The sequence below is a fragment of the Crinia signifera genome, chromosome 3, assembly GCF_055691185.1.
Source record: "Crinia signifera chromosome 3, ASM5569118v1, whole genome shotgun sequence".
In the NCBI taxonomy this organism is placed as follows: Eukaryota; Metazoa; Chordata; class Amphibia; order Anura; family Myobatrachidae; genus Crinia; species Crinia signifera.
The window spans coordinates 44,237,741-44,260,601 of NC_139219.1; the positions used below are offsets into that span (position 1 = coordinate 44,237,741).

The window sequence follows — 22,861 nt, forward strand, 5'->3', positions numbered from 1 at the left end:
GTGTTATGGGGACAGACAGATTGTGTCAATGAGACACAGGGAGTGAGAGGGTGTCGGAGTGAGAGAGGGTCTGGGTGAAAGACACCGCCAGGTAGGGACTGTGAGAGAGAGGAGAAGTGTGGGGAAAGTGGTGGGGAGGAGAGAGCAGGGGAGACAGTATTTACATAAACAGTATAAATACATTTGCTCCCCTTGCATTGCAACATGGCGTGTTCAAGACACAAAATTACTTGATGTTTTGTTTTTCTGTATCTAGGAGGATTTTTGCTATTAAATGGCAATAACGTGTCATGTACATGTATTGTAATGGCTTAATGTGAATTCAGTATTGAATCCCGGCGGTCGGGATCCCGGCGTTCAGAATCCCGACGCCGGAATCCCGACAGCCGAAATGCCGACAAGGGGGGGACGTGGATCGCCCCCCCTTGCGGGCTCGCTGCGCTCGCCACGCAGCGGGCCCGGTGCCTCGCTACGCTCGGCACACTAATTTATTCTCCCTCCAGGGGACACCCCAGGAGGGAGAATGTGTCGGCATTTCGGCGGTCGGGATTCCGGCGTCGGGATTCTGAACGCCGGGATCCCGACCGCCGGGATTTTAACTGCATCCCCTTAATGTTGCATATAGTGAGCCTAATTAAGAGATGTATGTAAGATTGAAAGTAACCTCATCTAAAAAATTTCCACAAATTTCCATGTGCTGAATCGTGCTATGTGTATCTCCAGGTGTCCGATGCCTCTGGCAAACTTCCCTTCAGCCATGAAATGGGGATACATATATAAGAGAACCATCTTGTGGCAGTGTCCTGAGCCATAGGTATAGCTGTAAGTACTAATGTTAAGATTGATGGCTGCTCTCGCTTACAGGGAAAAGTTGGGGCGGTGCGATTCGTACAGTATGTATCAGGACACGCATGTAGTCACAATGGCTATCCACCTGCATTCGGAATCCGACAGTCGATAAACCTGCGTGCCATTCATATGCAGGCCAAATGTGAGTTTTAAACTACTGTGTAGATACTATATATAACCCCTTCATCCCCAATGCCTAAAATTTCCATGGAGACTTGGGTTATTTGCATCATTAAGCACAGCATATACATGCAACCCCTAGCTATTTTCCTTTGGTAACACATGGGACTTTCTCCTGTCATTGTCTTCCCCTATAGCACCCCATTTTTTTTTTTTTGTATTAGTGACAATTGTCTGGGAAGCACTCTTCTGCCCCTAGGTCTTACTTGGGATTGGTATTGATATACCTGCAGTCAGAATCCCAACTCTAAACCACTCTTCCCGCAGCCTAACTGTATACCATCGAATTGTATGGCATTGTATGCCATTGTATCGCATATATAATGGTATGCGATTTAAAATTGTATAAGCACCCTAATGGAGGCTTACAATGTTAAATGCACCCCCACGCCACCCACACTTTGAACGTGAACCCAAAGCGTGGCGAGCGGCGGCGGTACGCGTCCTACAAGCTTTTCATACCCCCACTATCCACGTCGGCGTGGAGTTGATTTTATATAGTGTGGTGAGTGCAGCGAGCCTCCGAGCCTGAAGTGTGGTGAGCACAGCGAGCCCTGCGAGGGGACGCAGAATACAAGTAAAGTAATACATGTCCCCTCGCGGGGCTCGCTGCGCTCGCCACGCTTCGAGCTTGGTGGCTCGCTGCGCTTGCCACACTATATACAAACAACTCCACACCAACGTGGATAGTGGGGTTAAGGAAAGGTCGTAGGACGCGTACCGCCGCTCCTCGCGGGCTCACTGCGCTCGCCACGCTTCGGGTTCACGTTCATAGTGGGGGTGCATTTAACATTGTTAGGGTGCTTATACAATTAAACATCGTATAGGGGGCTTATACAATTTTAAATCGCATCGCAGTGCATCGGGTGTATGGCATGCGATTCGTATATATGTAGTGCAACCAAATATTGTGGGAGCCGTGCTAGTACACAGCCTAACCCTAGACTTTCCCCTAGTGCCTAACCCTAACCATTCTCTCCCACAGCCTCTCCCTAATCATCCCCAACTGCAAACTTACCCTAATTTCCCCAACCGCAGCCTAACTCTAACCTTCCTCCTAGTGCCTAACCATCCTTTCCCGCAGCCTAACCCTAAATAGAATCTGAATCTGCAGGCTTACGGTGCTGGAGCAAATAGCTCTATCAGTAAGGAGTCTGCCTCCAGTAAGACAGGTGACAGGATCTAGGGATTAGGGGTTTGGTATTAATCGCTGGTGGTTGGGAGAACCGCTGACCTGTCTCACTGGAGGCAGACACCTTACTGATGGTTATTTGCTCCTGTAGAGTAAGCCTGCCAATTCTGACTATGTATAATTGTTAGTTGAAACCATTATCATTAGGCAGAGCTCTGTAGTGGAGTATTCTGTAGCATTCTTCCTATGTGGGAGAAAATATCTCTATCTCAGTAAGGTGTCTGTCTCCAATGAGACAAGTCACAGGCTCTAACCCTGGGTATGACTGCTAAGCAATGTATGTGCTTCAAATAAATGTGCTGCAATATATAAAGTGGTGTGTGAGACTGTGTGTGTGTGTGTGTGTGTGTGTGTATGTATGTGTGTGTGTGGGGAGGGGGCACCAATATTTATCTTGCATCTGGGCAACTGGGACAAACTTGCGCCACTGAAAAAGCAGCTCTGTAGAAGGGAATACACACATTTCAAACTAATGTAAATAGAAACCTTTCAGGATATGACATCAGAGTAAAACGATGGATGTGTCCTCTCTGCAGTGGGACATAACATGCACAATAGGCTGCAGAGGGGTCACCTTAGGTAATGTCCCTTAAAGTCCCTGACATGATTTCATACTCTACTGCAGTTACAGTAATATCAACAGGATAACATCATATGAACAGCTGGCTCCCTTTATCTTAATGCAGTCATGCAAAACATGTAATTCATAGTAAGTAGCTGTTGCAATCAAAATATTTGCAATTCGCATCCATCTTCATAATGGGTCCATTGTTTGATTCTCAGCAGGAATTTCAGTACTTCAAAACCCCCGTTGTTCTGTTGTCCAGAGAAGATCAAGTTGCAAAAAATGACTTGGGCTTGTAGTGTACATTCAGAGCTATCATTTACCAACTAGTAACTCTTATCAGCACCACAGGACACGGAGATTGCAGACGACCAATAATCCAGTGCATTATGCAGGAGAGGGGAATCAATGATTACCAGAACTTTGTATTGTTTTGCCTCTCTGTACCTTGACCTAACCTGGAATATTTAAAGTGAATTTGCAGTAGGTTCACTTGCCTGCCTCAGGTAAACTTTGTCTCCTGAGAGTCACTGGTACAGGTCTGTAGATCTGGAGCTAAAGAAAGATGAATGAAGAGATTAATTCAGTGGAGCTAGAACAGAAAACAGGGCTCGATAATAATGGTTTCATCTCAGGCCAGGGCGATGAAGAAACAAAGACAGAAAGCAGGAGAAACAGCCAGACCGAAGAGCAAGCCTATGCCATTAAAATCAACGCAACTGAAGACACACTTCCTCTAAGACCTTATGCTGGGATGTCCAAAGACGTCCTTCTGCAGTTTTCTAATCAAACATGCTATAAAGTTACCCGAGAGATTCTCTTCTGGCTTATCATCATTGCCACGGTAGCCATCGTAGCTGCCACCATCAGCATCATAGCACTCTCCCCCAAGTGTCTTGACTGGTGGCAGAGCAGCCCGGTGTATCATGTCTACCCCCAATCTTTCCGGGACAGCGACAATGATGGTTCCGGTGACTTCAGAGGTAATTGCTATTTTTTAATGTTTATTTAAATAGAGGAATATTTTGTTTTTAGTAATATTACAATGTATTTAACAATGCATACAGCTATTACGGTAATTAGAATAAAGATTTTATATGAAAAAAGGGAATTGGATGTAAAATAAATCACTTACTGAGGACCGCACCCTCCTCTACCTCTGTTCTGTAGAATTCTAACATCAGAACCTGCCTGACAGTCAATATAGAAAAGTAGACTAGACGTATAGTTCTTTTTTTATTACATTGCTCATGATTCAGAGGTTAATGCATTATCAACTGCATACTTGTTGTATGCCCTGCCCCCCCCACCCCCATTCCTATTCCTAAATGTGCATGCATGCAGGTGGGAAGGGAAGGGAAGGGGGGGGGAGCAGAGCCACATTACTGCCTTGCCCCTGGTGAGAAAAATCCTGGCTTCAGCCTACAGTATGTGTTCTCATGGCACACTCCTGTGTCTGTGTATTGCAAACCACCATTTGCGAGAAGTGCCAGCTGGCCAGTCTGGCATAGGGTGTGTTTTGTTATGAAGCATCACCCTTAGTATTTGGTTAGTGCAGTTTTTCTAGCTATTAATAAAATTGGTTTAGTTGGAGACTAGGGGTATATTTACTCACGGCGCTTTATCAAAGATGCTGATTATTTAAGGCTTTGACTGATCAGTTTAAAATAGCATCAGAGATCCCTACTGAACAAACCTGATTTAACACTAGTTCCTGTTGCTTGTTTAAATCGTTAATCATTCCAAGATGCCAATGATCAGCGGCTTTGACAAACCACCATGCATTATATACAGTACCTCTATTGGGTTTATGTACTAAGTTGTGGGGGGAAAAATGTATGCTTCCTTGAATGTTTAAGCCAAAAATATTAAAGGTTAATGACTAATGGCAATGCGTAGGCAAATGTAGGGGGGGGGGGGGGTGTTTCTGGTTGCCCGGAAACCCCCTCCTCCTGGCAAGTGCCTTCAATTATGACAACAATAGCACTGGTATAGAATATGATCAATAGAGCTGCCACCACATCATGCAGTTTATGGTACAGAGCAGAGCTGCTGCACATGCCTAGTGTACCAGCTTCTTCTACCTAGGGATGCCAATCCCGGGGCATTTTTTCAATCCCGGGATAGAAAAATGTTCAATCCCGGGATTCCCGGGATCGGCATCCCTAGTTTGGAGGCGTGTAACTAATACCCACCCTCACAATGGCCGACCCGCACATTTACTTACATTGGCAGGCGGGTGGCCGGGAGTGGAGTGGGTTCGGAGGTGCACGGTGCCTCCGGGCGCATGCACCTCATCAGCAGCCAGAGAAGAAACAGGCCAGGCAGGCTGCAGGTGAAGGCGTGGGCGGGCGCAAGTGAAGGGGCAAGCGGGCGGGCAGGCGCAGGAGAAGAGGTGGGGGCGGAAAGGAGATGGAGCGTGCAGGAGAAGGGGTCATGGCAGAGTGGGCGGCATGGCCTGCGCAGCATGACCATCACGCTGCGCAGGCCACACGCTGGGGTCAGGAACAGCCGGGCAGCATCTGAATGAGTGCTCAGACGCTGCCCGGCATTAGACTGCGCATGCGCAGTCTAATCCCGAAATCCGGGGATTGGATACTCCAATCCCAGGATTCAAATCCCGGACTTTTTAGGGCCAAATCCCAGGATCCTGCCGATCCCGGGATTGGCCACCCTACTTCTACCACATTTACTGTATGTGTGGATCTGAGCCCTCAAACTTTGCAATGGACCAGAGAGCAGCTACTAGGAGGAAGAGACAGGAACCTTACCATGAAGTGGGAGATTGTGAGCTTAGAAAGTGCAGTACTGGTTCTATTATGTATGTGTATTTATTTATTATATGTTTAACCTTTTCCTGACCACTTATCTTATTTAAATGTTTGAAACAGCCTATACTATAGACCAGGGGTGGCCAAACCTGTCCTCAAGATCTACCAATGGTGCATGTTTTCCAGGCAACCTGTGGATCTGTAGTAGGAATGAATGCAGAATGCTTTAAAAAGTGACAGTTAGTAATGACTACAGCTGTGCACCAGCTAGGTAACCTGCAAAACGTGGACCGTTTGTAGATCTCGAGGACCGGTTTGGCCACCCCTGCTATAGACCATCTGTACTGTTACATATTAATACTGTATTACATTCAGAATCTAGTGCATTAAAAGAGCAATTTTCAGGACTGTTAAAACTCCCCCAGACTCCCATACTTTCTCCAATGCACTGCGGAGTGGGAGATTTTGGATTACACTTGGAAACCCCCCTCTAACAAAACCTGCGTTTGCCACTGGCAATGCCTGGGTTGTTTTGTTAGTAAAATCATTGGCCTTGTAAATATTGTGTCTTAAACATGGTAGTGACAGTGTACATCTCTGAATCTGGAAAAGTGGCAGGCTGCGATATGAAGGCTGCTATCCAAGTTCCCACACCTCACCCCCCCCTTTCCCCCCTTCATGTAGGTGAATACATATGGCAATGGCATAATATTTATTTATTTTTATTCTGGGCTGCAGAACTCAGAAGAGTTGCTGTCATTCTGGCTTCTCCCTCCAGGAGGAGGCAACTAGCTCAGGGTAGTAGGTGTGTTGCAGTTTATTGGCAGGGTGGGGCAAAAACAGGTGGTGTAGTGGTCATGGACACATCATTTTGGCCACTTCCCCTTCTATACAATGCCTAGAATTACAGGGGTGCGTGGCTAAGCTAATGTGATGTACGGTAGCACAATTTGTATCATCAGCCACCTAAGGCACCTACTTCATTCAGTACAGTAAGTGGACGGCTGGATGGCCGAATCTGGGAGACTTGCCCACTGTCCGAGGGGAATGGGAGTTCCACCTGATGTTTGGGAGCCTCCTGTACTTTCTGGTAGAGTAGGCAATGTTTAGAATGTAAGTTCTAATACTAGCAGATGAGCGACTTTCTCGGCAATGATGCGGGAGCGCGCATCACCGCTCATTGCCGGGCCATACACACTGGGCGGCTTTGAGCTGAAAGCCACCCAAACTTGGTGTTTTGAGCGGCTATCAGCTCAAAATTGCCCAGTGTGTATGGGCTTTAATTCTAACCTTTTTCCAACACTGTCATACCACATTCATATTTTCACCCCTTAGGAGTGCAAGAAAAGATAGATCACTTTGTTTATCTCAATGTGAAAACTGTCTGGGTGGCTCCTTTCTACAAATCCATACTGAAAGATTTCCAATATGCCGTCGATGACTTCCAAAAGGTTGATCCAAGCTTTGGAACCATGTCAGACTTTGATAACCTGCTTTCTGCACTACATGACAAAGGTGATATTGTATTTCTCATTCCAAACTGCTTTCCCTGGCAACGTATCTCAGTGTTATAACAGCACTTTCTTCTTATCTACTATAGGTATTAAAATAATAGTTGACCTGATTCCAAATCACACCAGCAATAAACATAATTGGTTCCTGTTAAGCAGGAATCGGACCGATAAATATACAGACTACTATGTTTGGCATGACTGTCAAATTACAGGAGGACAGGTTATACCTCCTAATAATTGGGTAAGTCTAACCAAACAGGTTTATGTGTGTTTAAATAGAGCATATAATTGCATTTACATTGTTTCTGTTGCAGATTTACGTAATAATTATTTCTTAGAATAAATAAATACATAAATAAATTTGATTTATCATATAGTTCTAGCAAAGACGTTTTTAGGACCTGAAACCGAACTAAGGGGGTTATTCTAGTTCACTCTTTCTGACAAATTCCTTCTTAGATGGACAAAACCATGTGCACTGCAGGTGGGGCAGATTTTACTTGTGCAGCGTGAATTAGATTTGGGTGGGGTTTTACTTCAAAGTGAGATCTATATTGCAGTGTAAAAATAAAGCTCTGTGCACCGGAAGATAGCAGGGTGCCAGAGATGTGCCGGCACCGCCAGCTCGCCCGCTACCCTGCCCACACCCCCGCCCGCTCCCGTCCATCTTCGCAGATGACACTTAATTGTGTAAGGTTATAAAATCAGATCAGGATGTCACAATTTTACAAAGAGACTTAAAGAAACTGGAAGATTGGGCATCAAAATGGAAAATGAGGTTCAACGTACTGTAGATCAATGTAAGGTCATGCATTTTGGGAACAGAAATCAGTGTGCAACTTATAAACTTAATGAGCTAGAGTTAGGGGAATCGTTAATGGAGATGGACTTGGGGGTGCACATTAACAATAAACTTAGCTGTAGAGCTCAATGTCAAGAAGCAGCAACCAAGGCCAACAAGATACTAGCTTGTATAAAAATAGGCATAGAGGCTAGGGATGGCACCATAATATTGCCACTATATAAAGCTTTGGTGCGGCCTCACCTACAATTCAGTATTCAATTCTAGGCACCACTCCATATGAAACTGGAGAGGGTTCAGAGAATGGCAACTAAATTGATTAAGGGTTTAGAGTCAATAGGGTATAGTTACTAAGATGGGAGTTCTATTTAAGATGGGATGTTGCTATGGGCAACCAATCAGATTCTATCTATTATCTTCTAGAAGGTGCTAGATAATTAAAAAGTGTTCTGATTGGCTGCTATGAGCAACATCCCATCTTCAACAGAACTACAGAACTCCCATCTTAGTAAATTTCCCCCAATGGGCTATGAAGAAAGGTTAGCCAGGTTAGGTATGTTTACATTGGAAAAAAAGGCGACTAATTGGGAATATGATTAACATGTACAAACAGAGGCGTAGCGAGGGCGGAGCCGGTGCAGCACAAGCTCTGTGCACCGGAAGATAGCAGGGTGCCAGAGATGTGCCGGCACCGTCAGCTCGCCCGCACCCCCGCCCGCTCCCGGCTCCCTGCTGTGTCCGGCAGACGTGCTGCTATTAAAAATTCACATCTCCCGCTGGACCGCTAGCCAATAGGAGCTTGTGCGGTCCAGCAGCCAGTCAGCTGGTGGCTGCTGGACCGCGAGCGCCTATTGGCTAGCGGTCCAGCTGGAGATATTTCTTAAGCAATTAAGAAAACACAAATCAACATCAACAGTTCGTTCTGCAACAACCAATCACAAGTTGTCTGTCAACTGCTGTCATCCTTATTTGCACCTGTCCTTGACTATTTGACAATTTGTTTTCTCCTATACTGTTCCCAAGAAGTAGTCTTACAATGTTTTCAACTCTTAGGTGAGTGTATATGGTGATTCTGCATGGGAGTTTGATGTCGCAAGGAATCAGTGCTATTTTCACCAGTTCCGCAAAGAACAACCCGATTTAAATTTCCACAATCCAGATATCCAAAAAGAAATTCTGGTAAGTGTATGTATGTATGTATGTATGTATGTATGTATGTTTGTATGTAATATATACTGTTTAAAGCAAATAATTGCAATAATTGTGTCTCTGTAGAGAGAAGAAACATATATATTGAACCCCGCCTGTAGATGTTAGTACAGAGATGTAAAAGTCAGTGCTCCATTCTTATAAGGTAGATCATGCAATTACCCAATATATCACTATAAATGCGCAGTTCACATCACATCAGCTAATAATCAGCGCATCATGGGGGTTATTCTGGTTGATTCGCAAGTCTGCGAATTTGCAGCCTTGCAAATCCACCAAACCCCACCCTCCAAATGACCGCCCACCCGCCCCCCTTCACAGCATGGGTTCGCCCCCAAAAGAAATGGTAAATTATATCCTGGGTCAGGTGTTAAGTTTCCCTTGATGCAGACACTAAGAAATGAAGGTGTGCAGTGCAAGGGAAAAGATGTTCCACAGAAAATGCAGTCACCTGAAAAGAGATTAAATTATACCTACTGTGAATCAGTGAGGTCACTGTTGCCAGTGGGTGGCGCTGGAGTGGGCAGAATGATCATTTTACCAACGTGGGCTTGATCATCTGTCAGACAACATAAAAATATATTTCTGGAATTGCAAGTCTAATAATTCAAGAGATCTCATGGTAAAAAGAATTCGGGTCCTGATTTAGCCTTGAACAGCTACGAATTCGACCCTGGAGATTATTGGATGACTGCACATGCACAGTGCCCGCAATGCACATGCGTGAGCCGCCTGTGCGAACAATGGCCAGCCATTGCTTGCCTTTTGTAAGTTGAGTGACAGGTGCCGGGCATTTGGGGGCGGCAAGCTGGAGATTTCTGGGAGTGCCTCGGAAAATAAAGGCGTTGCCCGGCTGTTGGGTGGGTGGGCCGCTGATGTCATCAGCTGTATTATGTATCTGTAGAGAAGAGATACATAACATTTTCCTTGCTTCTGACGGGGACAGCAGGGAAATAGTTTTTGAGGCGGGCAGCAGAGAATTGATCACTAAAAAGCAGCAGAGGCCATCTTGAGATTGTGACTTGAGACTGGCAGGGCAATTTGAGGTACAGTGGCAGCGGCATAACAATGCCACCGCAGACCAAAGGCGTTGCATAGGCGCATGTTCCATGCAGGTGCCATGTGGTCTGGCTGCTGCCTGTGGGGGGGGGGGGGTGTGCAAAATTTCTAGTTATGCCTCAGTGCAGTGACAGATCTCCGGTGATGACGCCTGGCAGTAACAGTAATGTTAGTACAGGCTTAGCACCGCCCCTCCATGACAGAGGGCAGGACTTTGAGTCAGTGGGGCCTACTAAGGATAAGCACAGACCCCTGCATGGCCAGTCTGATGCTGTTGCACAGGCACATAAAAAATACCTCCCAATGTTGTGTGGTCCCAAAGAGGGACAGCTGTGCATGGCAAAGGCACATGTCTGAAATGAGGGGGTGTGGCCTCATGTCTAGGGGGCATGGCCCTGCAAATGTTGCAATTATAAGCCACACCCCAATTTTGGTCACTGTGGGAGCTCTGTGAGGTGATGAACGTGCACCCAGTCCCTTTCTCTCCCGTAAATAGACACTGCCCTTATGCGCATAGCATCTAGTCACTGTTACACAGAAGTGATACATTGGAAGGTGATAATAACACACCAGCTAATCAGCTGGGTTTGAAAAGTGGCAGTTAGGAGTTGATTGGCTGCTGCGTTATCACCTTCCACTTCATCAGGCTTAATTCTGTACATCTGCCCATCAGTTCGAAAAAAATGAAAGGTGCGGATTGTTCCTTTTTTTCTCTTCAAGACTTGATAAATCTCCGTTACAGACATCTGTGGAACTTTATTTATTTCGCTAAGCAGGAATACACTTTGCGATGAGTCAGGGGTGTTTAATAAACACAACATGTACTTAATGTTTAGTTTTCCTGTAAGTTGATGACATTTGACCAGGTTGTTCCCAATTTCTATATTTACCTGTGTCACATTTTCACATCTTGTTTTACACCTCCCTGAGTTCAATCAAAATGTGGAGAAGGGAAATTAGATAGGTTAATAAGTTTACACTTCAATCAGCTTGTTAAATGGCTGTGCCATTAACTCAGAAAACTGCTGAACTTTATCCTTAAAGGGTTTTTTCATTAAGCAATAATTATAAACTTTAGTCGCACAACACATACTTTAAATCGCTGACAAGTTGTATGAGAAACCTTTACTACAACAGGAAAGATTCCTTGATTTATAATTATTAACTTCTTTATGAGCAACAAATTGGACGTCCACTAAATCTCAAATTATCTCTGCAAAATACAATTAGAAACACAGTAAAACCATAAATGACCTGTACACTGTACATGTATCTGAAGTATTCCTGCTTAAGTACCAATGTTCATCATGCTGTCTTTTATAGCAACAGGGTGCAGGGTCCAACTAAGCAGAGTCTGAGTCACTGTCTTGTAGACCTAAATTAAGGGATTCGTACATCGGGCTTGGGGACGAGGTGCTATCTTTCACTCTATAGGTGTCTATTCACAGGAGACAGAGGTACTGGGGGCATGGCCAGCATCTCACAGAGTGCTGGCCATGCCCACAATAGTGACGGAAAACATGGATGTGGCTCACAGCAGTGACATTCCCACAAGGTCACACCTCTTTCCCCAGAGGCCGCCCCCCCTTTTGGTAATGCGTGAGTCTGCCGCACATGGGAATCCTAAATAATTTTCTTGAAAAGTTGGCGAGGTATGCCACCATACTTAAGGCCCCCATACACCATAGCAATTTGGGCTGATCTCACCCGTTGCTGACATATCGGGCCAAGAAATCGGCCCAAATCGGATGCCTTTTGATATCCTCTGGAGTCCGATGCCCGGTCCTGTGCGCATTGGACCTGCATGCAGGTCCAACCTCTGCCCCCCTCCCCGGCGGTGGAGAAAAGGGGTCGCATGCAATACATCACATGTGAAAGGACCTCGCATGCGATCCTGCCGCCTGTGAAGGTCATGGGCAGCTTGCGGGGGATCGGCTGGCCATGCACTGCTGCGATACATTGCAGTAGTGTATGGCCACCTTCATAGAACTGTGTAACAAGCACTGACATCAAGATATGTGTATTTTCTTGTGGTCTGCACTTATTACTTTGTTCCATAGGTGAAGGCCATAGTACTCTCAATACAGTATGTAAAGTGCAACAAGCTGCAGAATGCAGATCAGAGTTAGCGTACCCCATATAGAGATCAGTGTACGTACATAGCGAATATTACGGTATATATTTCTGCGGTAACCATCCTTACATGTAAATCCTGCACCCAGCTCACTGTGTTAGTAGTTATTATGCATCCTGAGAACAGAACCACTGCTTTCTCTCTCTCTCTCTCTCTCTCTTTATACTACAATAAAATGTTTTACATAGATGGAAATAAGAAGGATTATGTCTACATCAATATCGTTCCCATAGCAATTGAATAAATCTGTTTTTCTCAGGATATTATAAAATTCTGGCTGGGGAAAGGTGTTGATGGTTTTACAATCAATGGCGCTAACCTTCTTTTGGAAGCAGAACACCTGCGAGATGAACCGCAAGTCAACAAATTACAAGCTCCTGTAAGTGTATTATTTATAGATCTGACAATGACATACACTGCCTATCATCCACAAACACTCACTAGATGTGACCGGTGGTTAAGAGAATAGTTACAGTATCCAGGACATAGGTATATTCTAGCTATCCCTGCACCTACACAGTGACGTTCCTTTGCTAACTGTATGGGTATGGGTCGAGCCATATCGGGCTGACATGCATTGGGTTGACACGTTTTTTTTGCCCTGAATGTCGACATATTCGACAAGGACACTGCCAAAGAACCACGTCCCCGTGCCATGCTTCAGGCATGGTGACTCGCTATGCTCAACACACTATTCTATTCTCCCTCCATGCCCTAGTGGATGGTAGGGCATGAAATACCGCCTGTCGGCACATGTCGGATCAAAAAGAAAGGTGCAAAACTCATGTCGACCTTTTGACTGTCGACCTAGCCATATCCACCTATATCGTGTTGACCAAAGCCATGTCAACCTGTAGTGGTCGACCCAATGCATGTCAAACTAATATGTGTTGACCTAGTGACCGTATATGTGCCGTATATGGATGCTGCATTCCCATTTACAATGCTGTGTTAAAAGGCAAAACATATGGATGACATTTGGATGGGATGCTGCCTGTCAGAATACCGACACTGGCATCCTGAAGGAGGGCATCCTGACAAACATCTGGTAATTTGAATTACCTTCCCCCCCTCCCCTCCCCTCCCTTAACTCCACATACTTAGGTTTGGTATGGCAGTCAGGATTCCGGCATTTGCGTTCGGTATACCTGCACCGGTCATGTGGCCGCAAGTTAGTATTCTGACTGAAGGCATCCTGTCTGCCGGAATGTTAACCACATGACGGTTTAAATTGCCCCATATCAAGTATAAGCCGAGCTTGGGTTCTAGTGAGCATTCGTTTTTCAGAATCCCATAGAAGTAAATGGAAAGACATTTCAAAGTTCTTCAAATACGGTGAAAACTCCCTCATCTGCTGGGACATCTGCTGGGACATCTGCTGGGACATAGCCTTATGATGTTTTATCATTACAGGATACAGTTAAATCCTATGAAGACCTTTATCATGACTACACAACAACTCAGGTTGGGACACATGACATCCTTCGCGATTTCCGACAAACCATGAATGATTACAGCAGAGAACCGGGACGTTATAGGTATAATAGTGTACTGTAGATATGTTAGCCTGGAGAAAGGGCTTATTTTTGTAACAAAGAAAAAAAAAAAGAGGCAGCAACCTCTAAGTTGCAGATAGATGTAAGGAATTGTATCCAGTCTTGCTCCAAATTAGTAATTAGTCATTTGTCCTTTGCTGGTAGAGAATCACAATATTTCATATGTCAGGGGAAACAAATCTGTAAAATCCTTGCTTTGGTGCAGTCATTGAATGGTTAATAATCATTACAATTAATCCACCAAGCAATATTATTTGTGTCAGCAATTACTCCTTGATGGCACACTCAGATCTAGGAGAAAACCAAGACATGGTCATTAAGAAATAGGGCGACATTCTGCCAAGTTTGTGATTCACTTTTGTTCTCATTTGGATAACTGTAAGTTCTTCTAAATTATGAGATATTGTAACATTTTAGTATGGGTTTAATTATAGTGATGGCAGTCAGGGGCTTATGTTCATCCCAGTTGCTTGGAGGCAAGGTAGCGTTTGGTGCTACCCCCCTCCCCCCTATCATTGTTAAAGAAGAAAAGGGAAAAAAATATGGTGTATGTGTGTATCTCAGCATTCACCAGTGTGTCGCATCTCAGTACAACAGCATTGGCGGGTGCACCATTGCTTGTTGTATTGCAGTATGAGTGGTACAGGTGCTTCTGTACATGCAGATACCCCTTCACGGCTTGGAGCCCGGACACTGGTGCCTCCATTGTCTCTGGGAGTTACGCCCCTGATAGCAGTACATCATGCAAAGAGCTATAAACTTAATTCTAGGCTCGCTCCCACTATTAAAAAAAAGAAAACATTTGTAATTAAAAACAATGTACTTAATAAAACGAAAACAAATTCTACACAATTTACTTACATGTGACCATCCCTCTAGGTTCATGGGTACAGAGACCAATGCTCAGGACACTGTGGAAAAAACAATGCTGTATTATGGTAACTCCTTCTCCCAGGAAGCAGACTTGCCACTTAACTTCTACCTTTTCGATCTGAATAAGGATATTTCTGGCAATTCTATATTCCAGGTTGTAAATTTGTGGATGAAATCTATGCCCAAAGGAAAGTGGCCTCACTGGATGGTAAGATGCCTCATTATGTATTACACAGTCCACAATACATACATGCTGTAACACACCCAGCATAACTGGAGGCATTATACACATGCATAGACTCATGAATCCAACCCACTTCAAGATGATTCCATTGCTGCATCTAAACGTTCTCCTGAAACACTGCCATCATAAACCATGACTGTGAGCCGATGGTGTTTAGGAACTGGAAATACACTTTTCTGTCAGCATGATACTGGTACTGAATACATCCTTTTAAAAGAATAGATCGTTACCTCTGAGCCAGAGACGTACCTAGATAATCGTAGGCCCCATAGCAAAAGTTTGTAAGGGCCCCCTATTTAGCAACTGATGGTGATAAATGTATGTAAAACATATACTTAAACAGCAAAGATGGGCCCCCTTCAGCTCTGGGCCCCATAGCAGCTGCACCCCTTGCACCTATGGTAGTTACACCCTTGCTCTGAGCAGGTATAAATATCCTGTCTTGTTATACTGTAGGATGGATTGGTAATTGCTTTCATTTTGGCAGGACAGTATTGATGTGACCACCCTGAATCTCTCAAAACCCAACCCCTTCCCACCTGGAAACAGTGGGCGTTTTATTTTTATATAGGAAGGTGTGGGGTGTCCAGAGATTGAGGATTATTTTGTCCTGATTTGACATGTGGAAATGTTGAGAGGTGTTTTTACTGTATGTGCACCACCGCCAGCTATTTTACAGGATACCTTTCTGGAAAATAAAGGCTGACAATAGGCTGTTCTGTCCCCAGTAGCACTCCAATTTTATGTAGATTTTAGTAAAAAGGGTCACTTGTGTAAATGTTGGTGGATAACCCCAAAGAACAGCTTTTGTGTCCAGAATTTGTGTTACTGTATGATTCTAAATGAAGTTTGCTCAATTATTTTCTGAAAAAATGCTAACTATAATACAGTAGTACGTTGCTTATGGAATGCTTTGGATAGTGCATGCTAGAGGTTGTTTTCCCAATGGTTTCTTATGGTTGTATATTTCACTCCACGTTTTACACAATATTCATTAAATATTTGCAGATAATGCACTATGGACAGTATATTTGCAATTATTATTATCCCTTTAGAATGTAATCTCTCATGAACAGGGCCCTCTCTCATTTTTCTTAGCATCTATATCTCTGCCACTAATAAATGCTTCAGTGTCCTGTCCCTTGATGCAACTATATTTAACATGTACGTGTCCTAAATTGTCTTTCAGCAATTGCTTATTTCCGTGTGTTTTTTGCTCATTTATGTATTGTTAGGCGCTGTGGAACCCTTGTGGCACCATATAAACAAACAGTAATAATAAATAATAATTATATAGAGTCAATTAACCAACCAGTATGTTTTTGGATTGAGGGAGGAAACCAAGAAGCACGGGATCTTAGTGTGCATCAAACCCAAGGCCCCGAAACTGTAAGGCAGTTGACCATTTCCCTATGCGTGGTGCGCCTAAATTACTATGTGCCACTACTCTTCTATTGAGATGTTACTTATCTATTACTGTATATTAGTACAGTGGTTCCCAAATTTTGTCCTCAAGGCATCCTAATAGTGCTGGATTTAAGGATATCCATGGTTCAGCACAGACGGTTAAATCAAATTGACGAGGTACTGCTGAATGGCCTATTTCAGTCCTGATCGCTAATCTGTGAAGTTGCAGATGACTGCGAATAGATAGCTGCCATGGCCCAAGCAGAAAGAATCCCATCTCGTGTAAATTTGTGAGTGAATTGATAATGGATCAATAACCACTATGCACTATATACCAAACCATTGTAAGGTTTTTGCAGTGTGTGCAAATGTCAATAGCTCTGATCCTTTAATAAATCTGTGACAAAGACATGCTGTACGAGGCCAGCGCTGACATCACAGACCCTTCCTTAAAACACCTGGGCACGCCTTTTTTCCCCCCGACAGACACAGAAAACGGCAGGTTTCCTCCCCCAAACTCTGGCTTCCTGTCAGTTAAAGACCGGGCCATATTGCATTTACAATCCATACGCATTTTATTTTGCCATACACCTTGGTATATGTGTATGGTCATTCGATAATCACTCCATTTGCAAATTCTCTCATTAAGAAATCAACTTTGAATCTATGGCCAACCATGGATATACTGTACTTAAAATCGTTAGGGTGCCTTGAGGACAGAGTTTGAAACCTTCTGATATAGAATTTGTAGGGATATTTATTTACACTTTTTACCGACAATAATCTGAGGTCCTGGTTGCCAAATTGAAAATGCCAATAACCTTAATTGCAAATCATTTTGTATTAGTAATTTTACTTAAGCCAGAATTCGACAATCAATGGCTTTGAAAGAAGTCGCCTCTTATTAAATATACCCCCAGGTCCTTTTTTTAATTTGGATTAATTTATTAGATGTTTTTGGCCTATACTGTAGGTCACTAACTATTTTTTTTCTTTTCAATACCTACCTCAGGTTGGAAACCCCAGCAATTCTCGCATTGCCTCTCGAGTTGGGAGAGACTACGTTGATGTTGTTAATATGCTCCTGCTTACACTCCCTGGCACCCCCACAATTTACTATGGCGAAGAACTTGGAATGCAAGACAATCCTGCATTAAATATTACCACAAACCCTTCTGTAGAATACAATCCCGTAAGTAAACCAAATACTCATGTTTTCATATTCTCAACATTAGTGGTGTTCAAAATGGCCAAATAAGTTAACATTGTATGACAGATGTGAGCTGAGACCCATCAGTGAGATTAAAAGACTGAACCGAGCGACAGAGGTCATCCTAGTTCTGTGTTGTTCAACACGCTCAGATAATTCTAAAGCTTCATGGTTAGTTTGGGCTACACAATGGTGTAGCATTTGGTCAGTTGTATGATGTCACTGCAGTTGAGACAGCATGTGTCACCAGATGTGAAATGTACTATGTATATTTTGAGCGTGGGGCATAGTTTTCACACAGAACTTGTGCTCCCAAACTATTGCCCAGTACAAACCAGAACGATGCACATCGTGAGAAGGTTGTAAGATCTGGTGGAGCTTACGACTCGCTCACGAACTGCATCCAATCTGATCGCGATCTGATCCCGACCCTTACCCGCAGCATGTAGGATCTGAAAAACGACCAAACAACCCGCGGGGCCTTGCATGGGATCGGATCTGAAATGCTCTAAAATGGCCCAAAATATACCCAATTTACATACAATTGATCGAGATTGTATCTAAATTGGGTCATTTTGGGCCAAATCGTTCTGGTGTGTACCCTACATAACACTCACTAAGACCTTTAACCATGCAAACAATAGGAATAGAGCTTGATGTCAACCCTAATCCTTCTTTACCAGCAGTAATTTCGACCTGTAGGTTTTCTCAAACCTAGAGAGGCCTAGGTGATTACACTAAAGCTAATTTCACAATGTAATGGAGACTTGGAAGGTCACGTACTCAACAGCCACCCTCTTCTCCTAACTTGAAATGGTATCTCTGCCACAGAAGGTAAAGGTGCCCCCTTTCTGCAGACCCTCCTACATTTAACCCCCCCCCCCCATTCAACCTGAATGAATGTCCAACTGCAGACCCTGTCATCTGAACAGTTATTACTGTATACACATTTATATATACACACACACACTTTTCTAATTCACATGTTTTAAAAATATTTGTAGGAGGAATACCCAGAGAAGACCCCTATGCAGTGGGATAACTCCACAAATGCTGGGTTTAATGATGGCAATAAAACATGGCTGCCGGTCAATCAGGATTATACAACGGTCAATGTTGAAGTAAGTGTACGCACATTATAACTAGCAAAAGTGTCAAAATAACGTTGGATGAACATTATGTATAGTAATGTTTGGGGTAAATAATTGCTTTTTATGAGCAATTTAAGCAGTTTGGTAATTTCGGTATATAAAATAAAAAGTATTTACTGTATTCATACACCTCATTTCAGGAATCCCTATTCACATTGGGGTAGCTTTACTAACATGGGAGTTCTATTAAATAGTGTTCATTCTAGCACCCGCCATATTCGAAAGCCCATGCAGTTCCTCTTCCCTGAAAATCCATGCAGTTCATCTTCCCTGCCTGGGGTGTCGCTGTCTGCTGTGGTGTTTCTAGCACATGTCTAGTTTGCATATCAGTGCTGATCAGACCAAACTGTGCTACAAGCACTACAGCAGACAGCGACACCCCAGGCAGGGAAGATGAACTGCATGGATTTTCAAATATGGCGGGTGCTAGAATGAACACTATTGAAGACAGGATGTTTTCCATAGCATCCAGATTCTATTATCTTCTAGAATGTGCTAAATGAATAATTAAAATCTGATTGGTTGCTATGGGCAACATCACATCTTCAATAGAACTCCCATCATAGTAAATTTACTCTAACTACTCTTGCTCAGAGGCTAAGATACTTTAGCATCATTATGCAGCCACTCCATAAAACCGCTTATTGTGCTTGGCCCATTTACTCTGCTCTCTATCTGCTTCTATAGAGGATGCATTAGTACTCCCTTTCCTCTACATCAGTGAGCACTAGAGAATGATAGAGTGAGTGTGTGACCTATGAGTCACGCCGTGTCTACATAGGTCATGGGCTGGACCACGGAAAGCCCAGCTCTGCCTGAGCCCAGTAGCAATGATGGCAGCAGCCAGGGACCTCTGGGTGGACATCTCAGAGAAAAGCAGCTCTACATCAATTGGACTCCGGTCACCCGTCAGAAGCACTCATTCCTAAACCAGCAACAAGCTTTACAAGGACAACAAGAAAGAATGGGTGGGTCTGTCAATGCGCCAGGCAGCCCACTGGTGGGTACACTCAACAGTGGTAACCCCTAATACCACTTAGACACAGAATACAAAAACCAAGGATGTGAGTGTTCCCTCCACAGGCGCCAATAACAATGTGAACAGGAGAAAGAGGAAATACACCCCTTAGCAGTAGATAGCGGTCCTCTTCTCCCAATAATCGACAAAAACAATAGTATTGAACCACAATACCGTACGTCCCTCCTGGTAGGTGGCGTCTCCTCTTCTCCCAAATTAGAATACAATAGCGATGCTACTAAAATTCTCCGTGGAGGATGCCGGAGGGCCAGTTGGTTTGTTCCCAAGGGGTTCACTCCAGAGAATACCCAAAAATGAGGGAACAGATATAGTGCAACTCCACTTTTATTTTTCAAAAACACACAATAATAAACGTTAAAAAAGGAGGACAAAATGATAAAACAATGGCCAATTACCACAGTTGGTGGAGAACTGGATGAAAACAGCTCTCTATCTGCACTTTTAAGGGGAGGTCAACCCGGAATCGGCCTCCACAGACAGGCAGGTAGGTAACAAGTCCAAAGTCCTCTCAAGATGTCCCCTCCAAAGGTAGCTGGAAACTCCAAGCGCGCTTTCGACCGTCCCTACGGTCTTTCTCAAGGAGAGTGCTCCCAGCCACACTCTGCACATGTTTTTATCCAGAAGGATAACCAATCAAAAGTTCCTTTCACCGATTGGCTGATCTCCAGCCAATCGGAACACAATAGCCAGTCCAATAGAAAAAAACAACATTCAGGCTCCATAAAGTTCAAAACCAATCATCACAATTATGTCTGATTACTATAGGCTGCGTTTCATATATATCCGGCACTGATGAGAATAATCTGAGTGTATAACCGTATTTAATAGCAGAGGACAGATTACACCATCTCCGGATGGAGATGGTGCTAATTCGGATGTCAAAATCAAGGTTCCCTGAAAAGTGCACTGAAGTACAGTAAATACACCATATGTAAACATATTCCACTGTATTTAGAGCCACGTCATTGTACAATCATGTGTTTTAAACAACAGCTGATTTCGTTTTCCTAGATGCAACCACTGCAATTGGTTTTAAAGAACCACTATTATTGGTCTTGGTATAAAACTAGGGTATTCAAGGTGTGTCGATATTTCTGATAGTTGGAAATATTGGCATATATCTATTCAATGTGGCCATTCCTGAACTGATTGAAGCCTGTCAGATTTGACTTTCTAATAGGTCGAATCTGCATGGTCGAAAACAGCCCCTGGATTGTTGAATTTGCAACCGTCTTCAACCACATACATGTGAATTTCAACAATCCAAGTGTATTCCAAGTGTCAGAACGATTATGACAGTTGGAACTTTGAATACAGAAGGTCGTATTGACGTCAGATTGGCCATGATTTCAAATGTCGGGAACATTCCGACAGTTGGAATCAAACACTGAATACCCCCCTTTATTATCAAAATTAGATCTAATTTTTAAATGGCTTCTCATTCACTCACTGTTGGAACAGACCTTTTTACATGGTGGGAAATCCCATAAACCTGCTCTCAATCATCAAGAGGTAAGGTTTACAGTCATGCCAATGTAAATGTATACAATGTTCCGCGTTCTAACATTATGCTAAATATTTCTCTTAGGTTCAGAAACGGAAACCAGATTCAACCTTAAATTTGTATCGTGATATAACAAAGCTGCGATATGACGAATTACCCCTTCACAGGGGTTGGTTATGTTATGCCTGGAATGATGCCAATCTGTTCGTCTACGTTAGAGAAATAGATGGTTTAAACAAAGTATTTATGGTGGTGCTAAACTTTGGGGTTCAGGCATCTGTTAATATTAAGGGCCAAATACCGGATCTTCCAGCACAGGCAAAAATCAGATTGAGCACAATATCTGCAAATAACGGGAAAACCGTCAACATGAACAATATTAATACAGAACGTGGGGAAGGTCTAATATTGGAGTATAGCACAAACAAACCCCTGCACAACATAGAAGCGTTCAAGGATAAGTGCTTTATTTCAGAAAAAGCCTGTTATTCCAGTGCATTTGACTTACTGTACAAGAATTGCTGAAGATATATTCTACTACTGAATTATGTTTCAAAATTACTGATCAACCTAATTTGCTCATCAGTTATGCTGCAAGGTAGACATTGTAAGGAGCAAGCAAAATAAATACATATTTGTACAAATATTTAGCAGCATAAAAATACAAAATAAAAACATTTGTTTTGGTACTTTAGACCTGAATTATATATATATATATTTTCAGTCTTAATTGATATCCTTATTAACAAAATTACTGCTTCTTCAAAATAGTAACATACATATATACATATATATATATATATATATATATATATATATACACATACACACATATATATATATATATATATATATATATATATATATATATATATATATATATATATATATATGTCAGTCCAGCACTCACTCCTACTTGTGGGGCTAATAGATAGATTTCGGCTGCAGACAAAGCAGAGGCACTCGTGGTCTTAAAAAAGTGTAGAACTGGTGTCCAACGTTTCGGGGGTTCGCAGACCCCTTTTTCAAGGTGTACAAGTGATACAATGAACAAACATACCTTATATACCAGGATATAAGGTATGTTTGTTCATTGTATCACTTGTACACCTTCAAAAAGGGGTCTGCGAACCCCGAAACGTCGGACACCAGTTCTACACTAAAGATTGTTTTTTAAGACCACTGAGTGCCTCTGCTTTGTCTACTGCCGAAATATATATATATATATATATATATATATATATAGACATTGTAGGGGCTCTGCACACACTAAATTAACTGATAATAAATAGTGGAGATTTGGTTCATGAATTGATCAATGCATTTAAGCCTGCAGCCCCCTTCACGGGACCCCACTTTTCTGCAGGTCATAACACTATTGCTCAAGTTGGCTACAATACACATAGCTATCACATCAATGTTTGATTCCAGGCATGCTATCTGGTCTGAAGCTCACAGCAGACTGTACTTTTATAGGTGAGCAGTTACCAACACACCTGTCACTAATCATCTAGGGAACTGGTTAACATAAGCTATGCAATATGGGTTAAAACAGGGTGCATGAGAGAATGTGACCACAATAAGACTAATTTAAAAAATTAA

General features: G+C 43.1%; 1 protein-coding gene across 1 annotated transcript; it reads left to right on the plus strand.

The window, feature by feature from the left end:
- The first annotated feature begins 2,967 nt into the window (after nt 1–2,967).
- On the plus strand, nt 2,968–21,953 carry SLC3A1 (solute carrier family 3 member 1). Its single transcript, XM_083175716.1, has 10 exons — nt 2,968–3,769; nt 6,893–7,072; nt 7,158–7,312; nt 8,927–9,052; nt 12,535–12,654; nt 13,689–13,813; nt 14,711–14,912; nt 17,368–17,547; nt 18,570–18,686; nt 21,344–21,953. Exons 1-10 carry the CDS (start codon nt 3,352–3,354, stop codon nt 21,782–21,784), a joined length of 2,064 nt encoding a protein of 687 aa, XP_083031842.1. The 5' UTR covers nt 2,968–3,351; the 3' UTR covers nt 21,785–21,953.
- Nucleotides 21,954–22,861: the final 908 nt, after the last annotated feature.

Coding starts and splice junctions, on each gene's coding strand:
- SLC3A1 (XM_083175716.1), top strand. CDS start 3,352: ATGAATGAAGAGATTAATTCAGTGGAGCTAGAACAGAAAACAGGGCTC. Junction 13,814..14,710: donor AGAGAACCGGGACGTTATAG/GTATAATAGTGT, acceptor CCATCCCTCTAG/GTTCATGGGTACAGAGACCA. Junction 14,913..17,367: donor GAAAGTGGCCTCACTGGATG/GTAAGATGCCTC, acceptor TACCTACCTCAG/GTTGGAAACCCCAGCAATTC.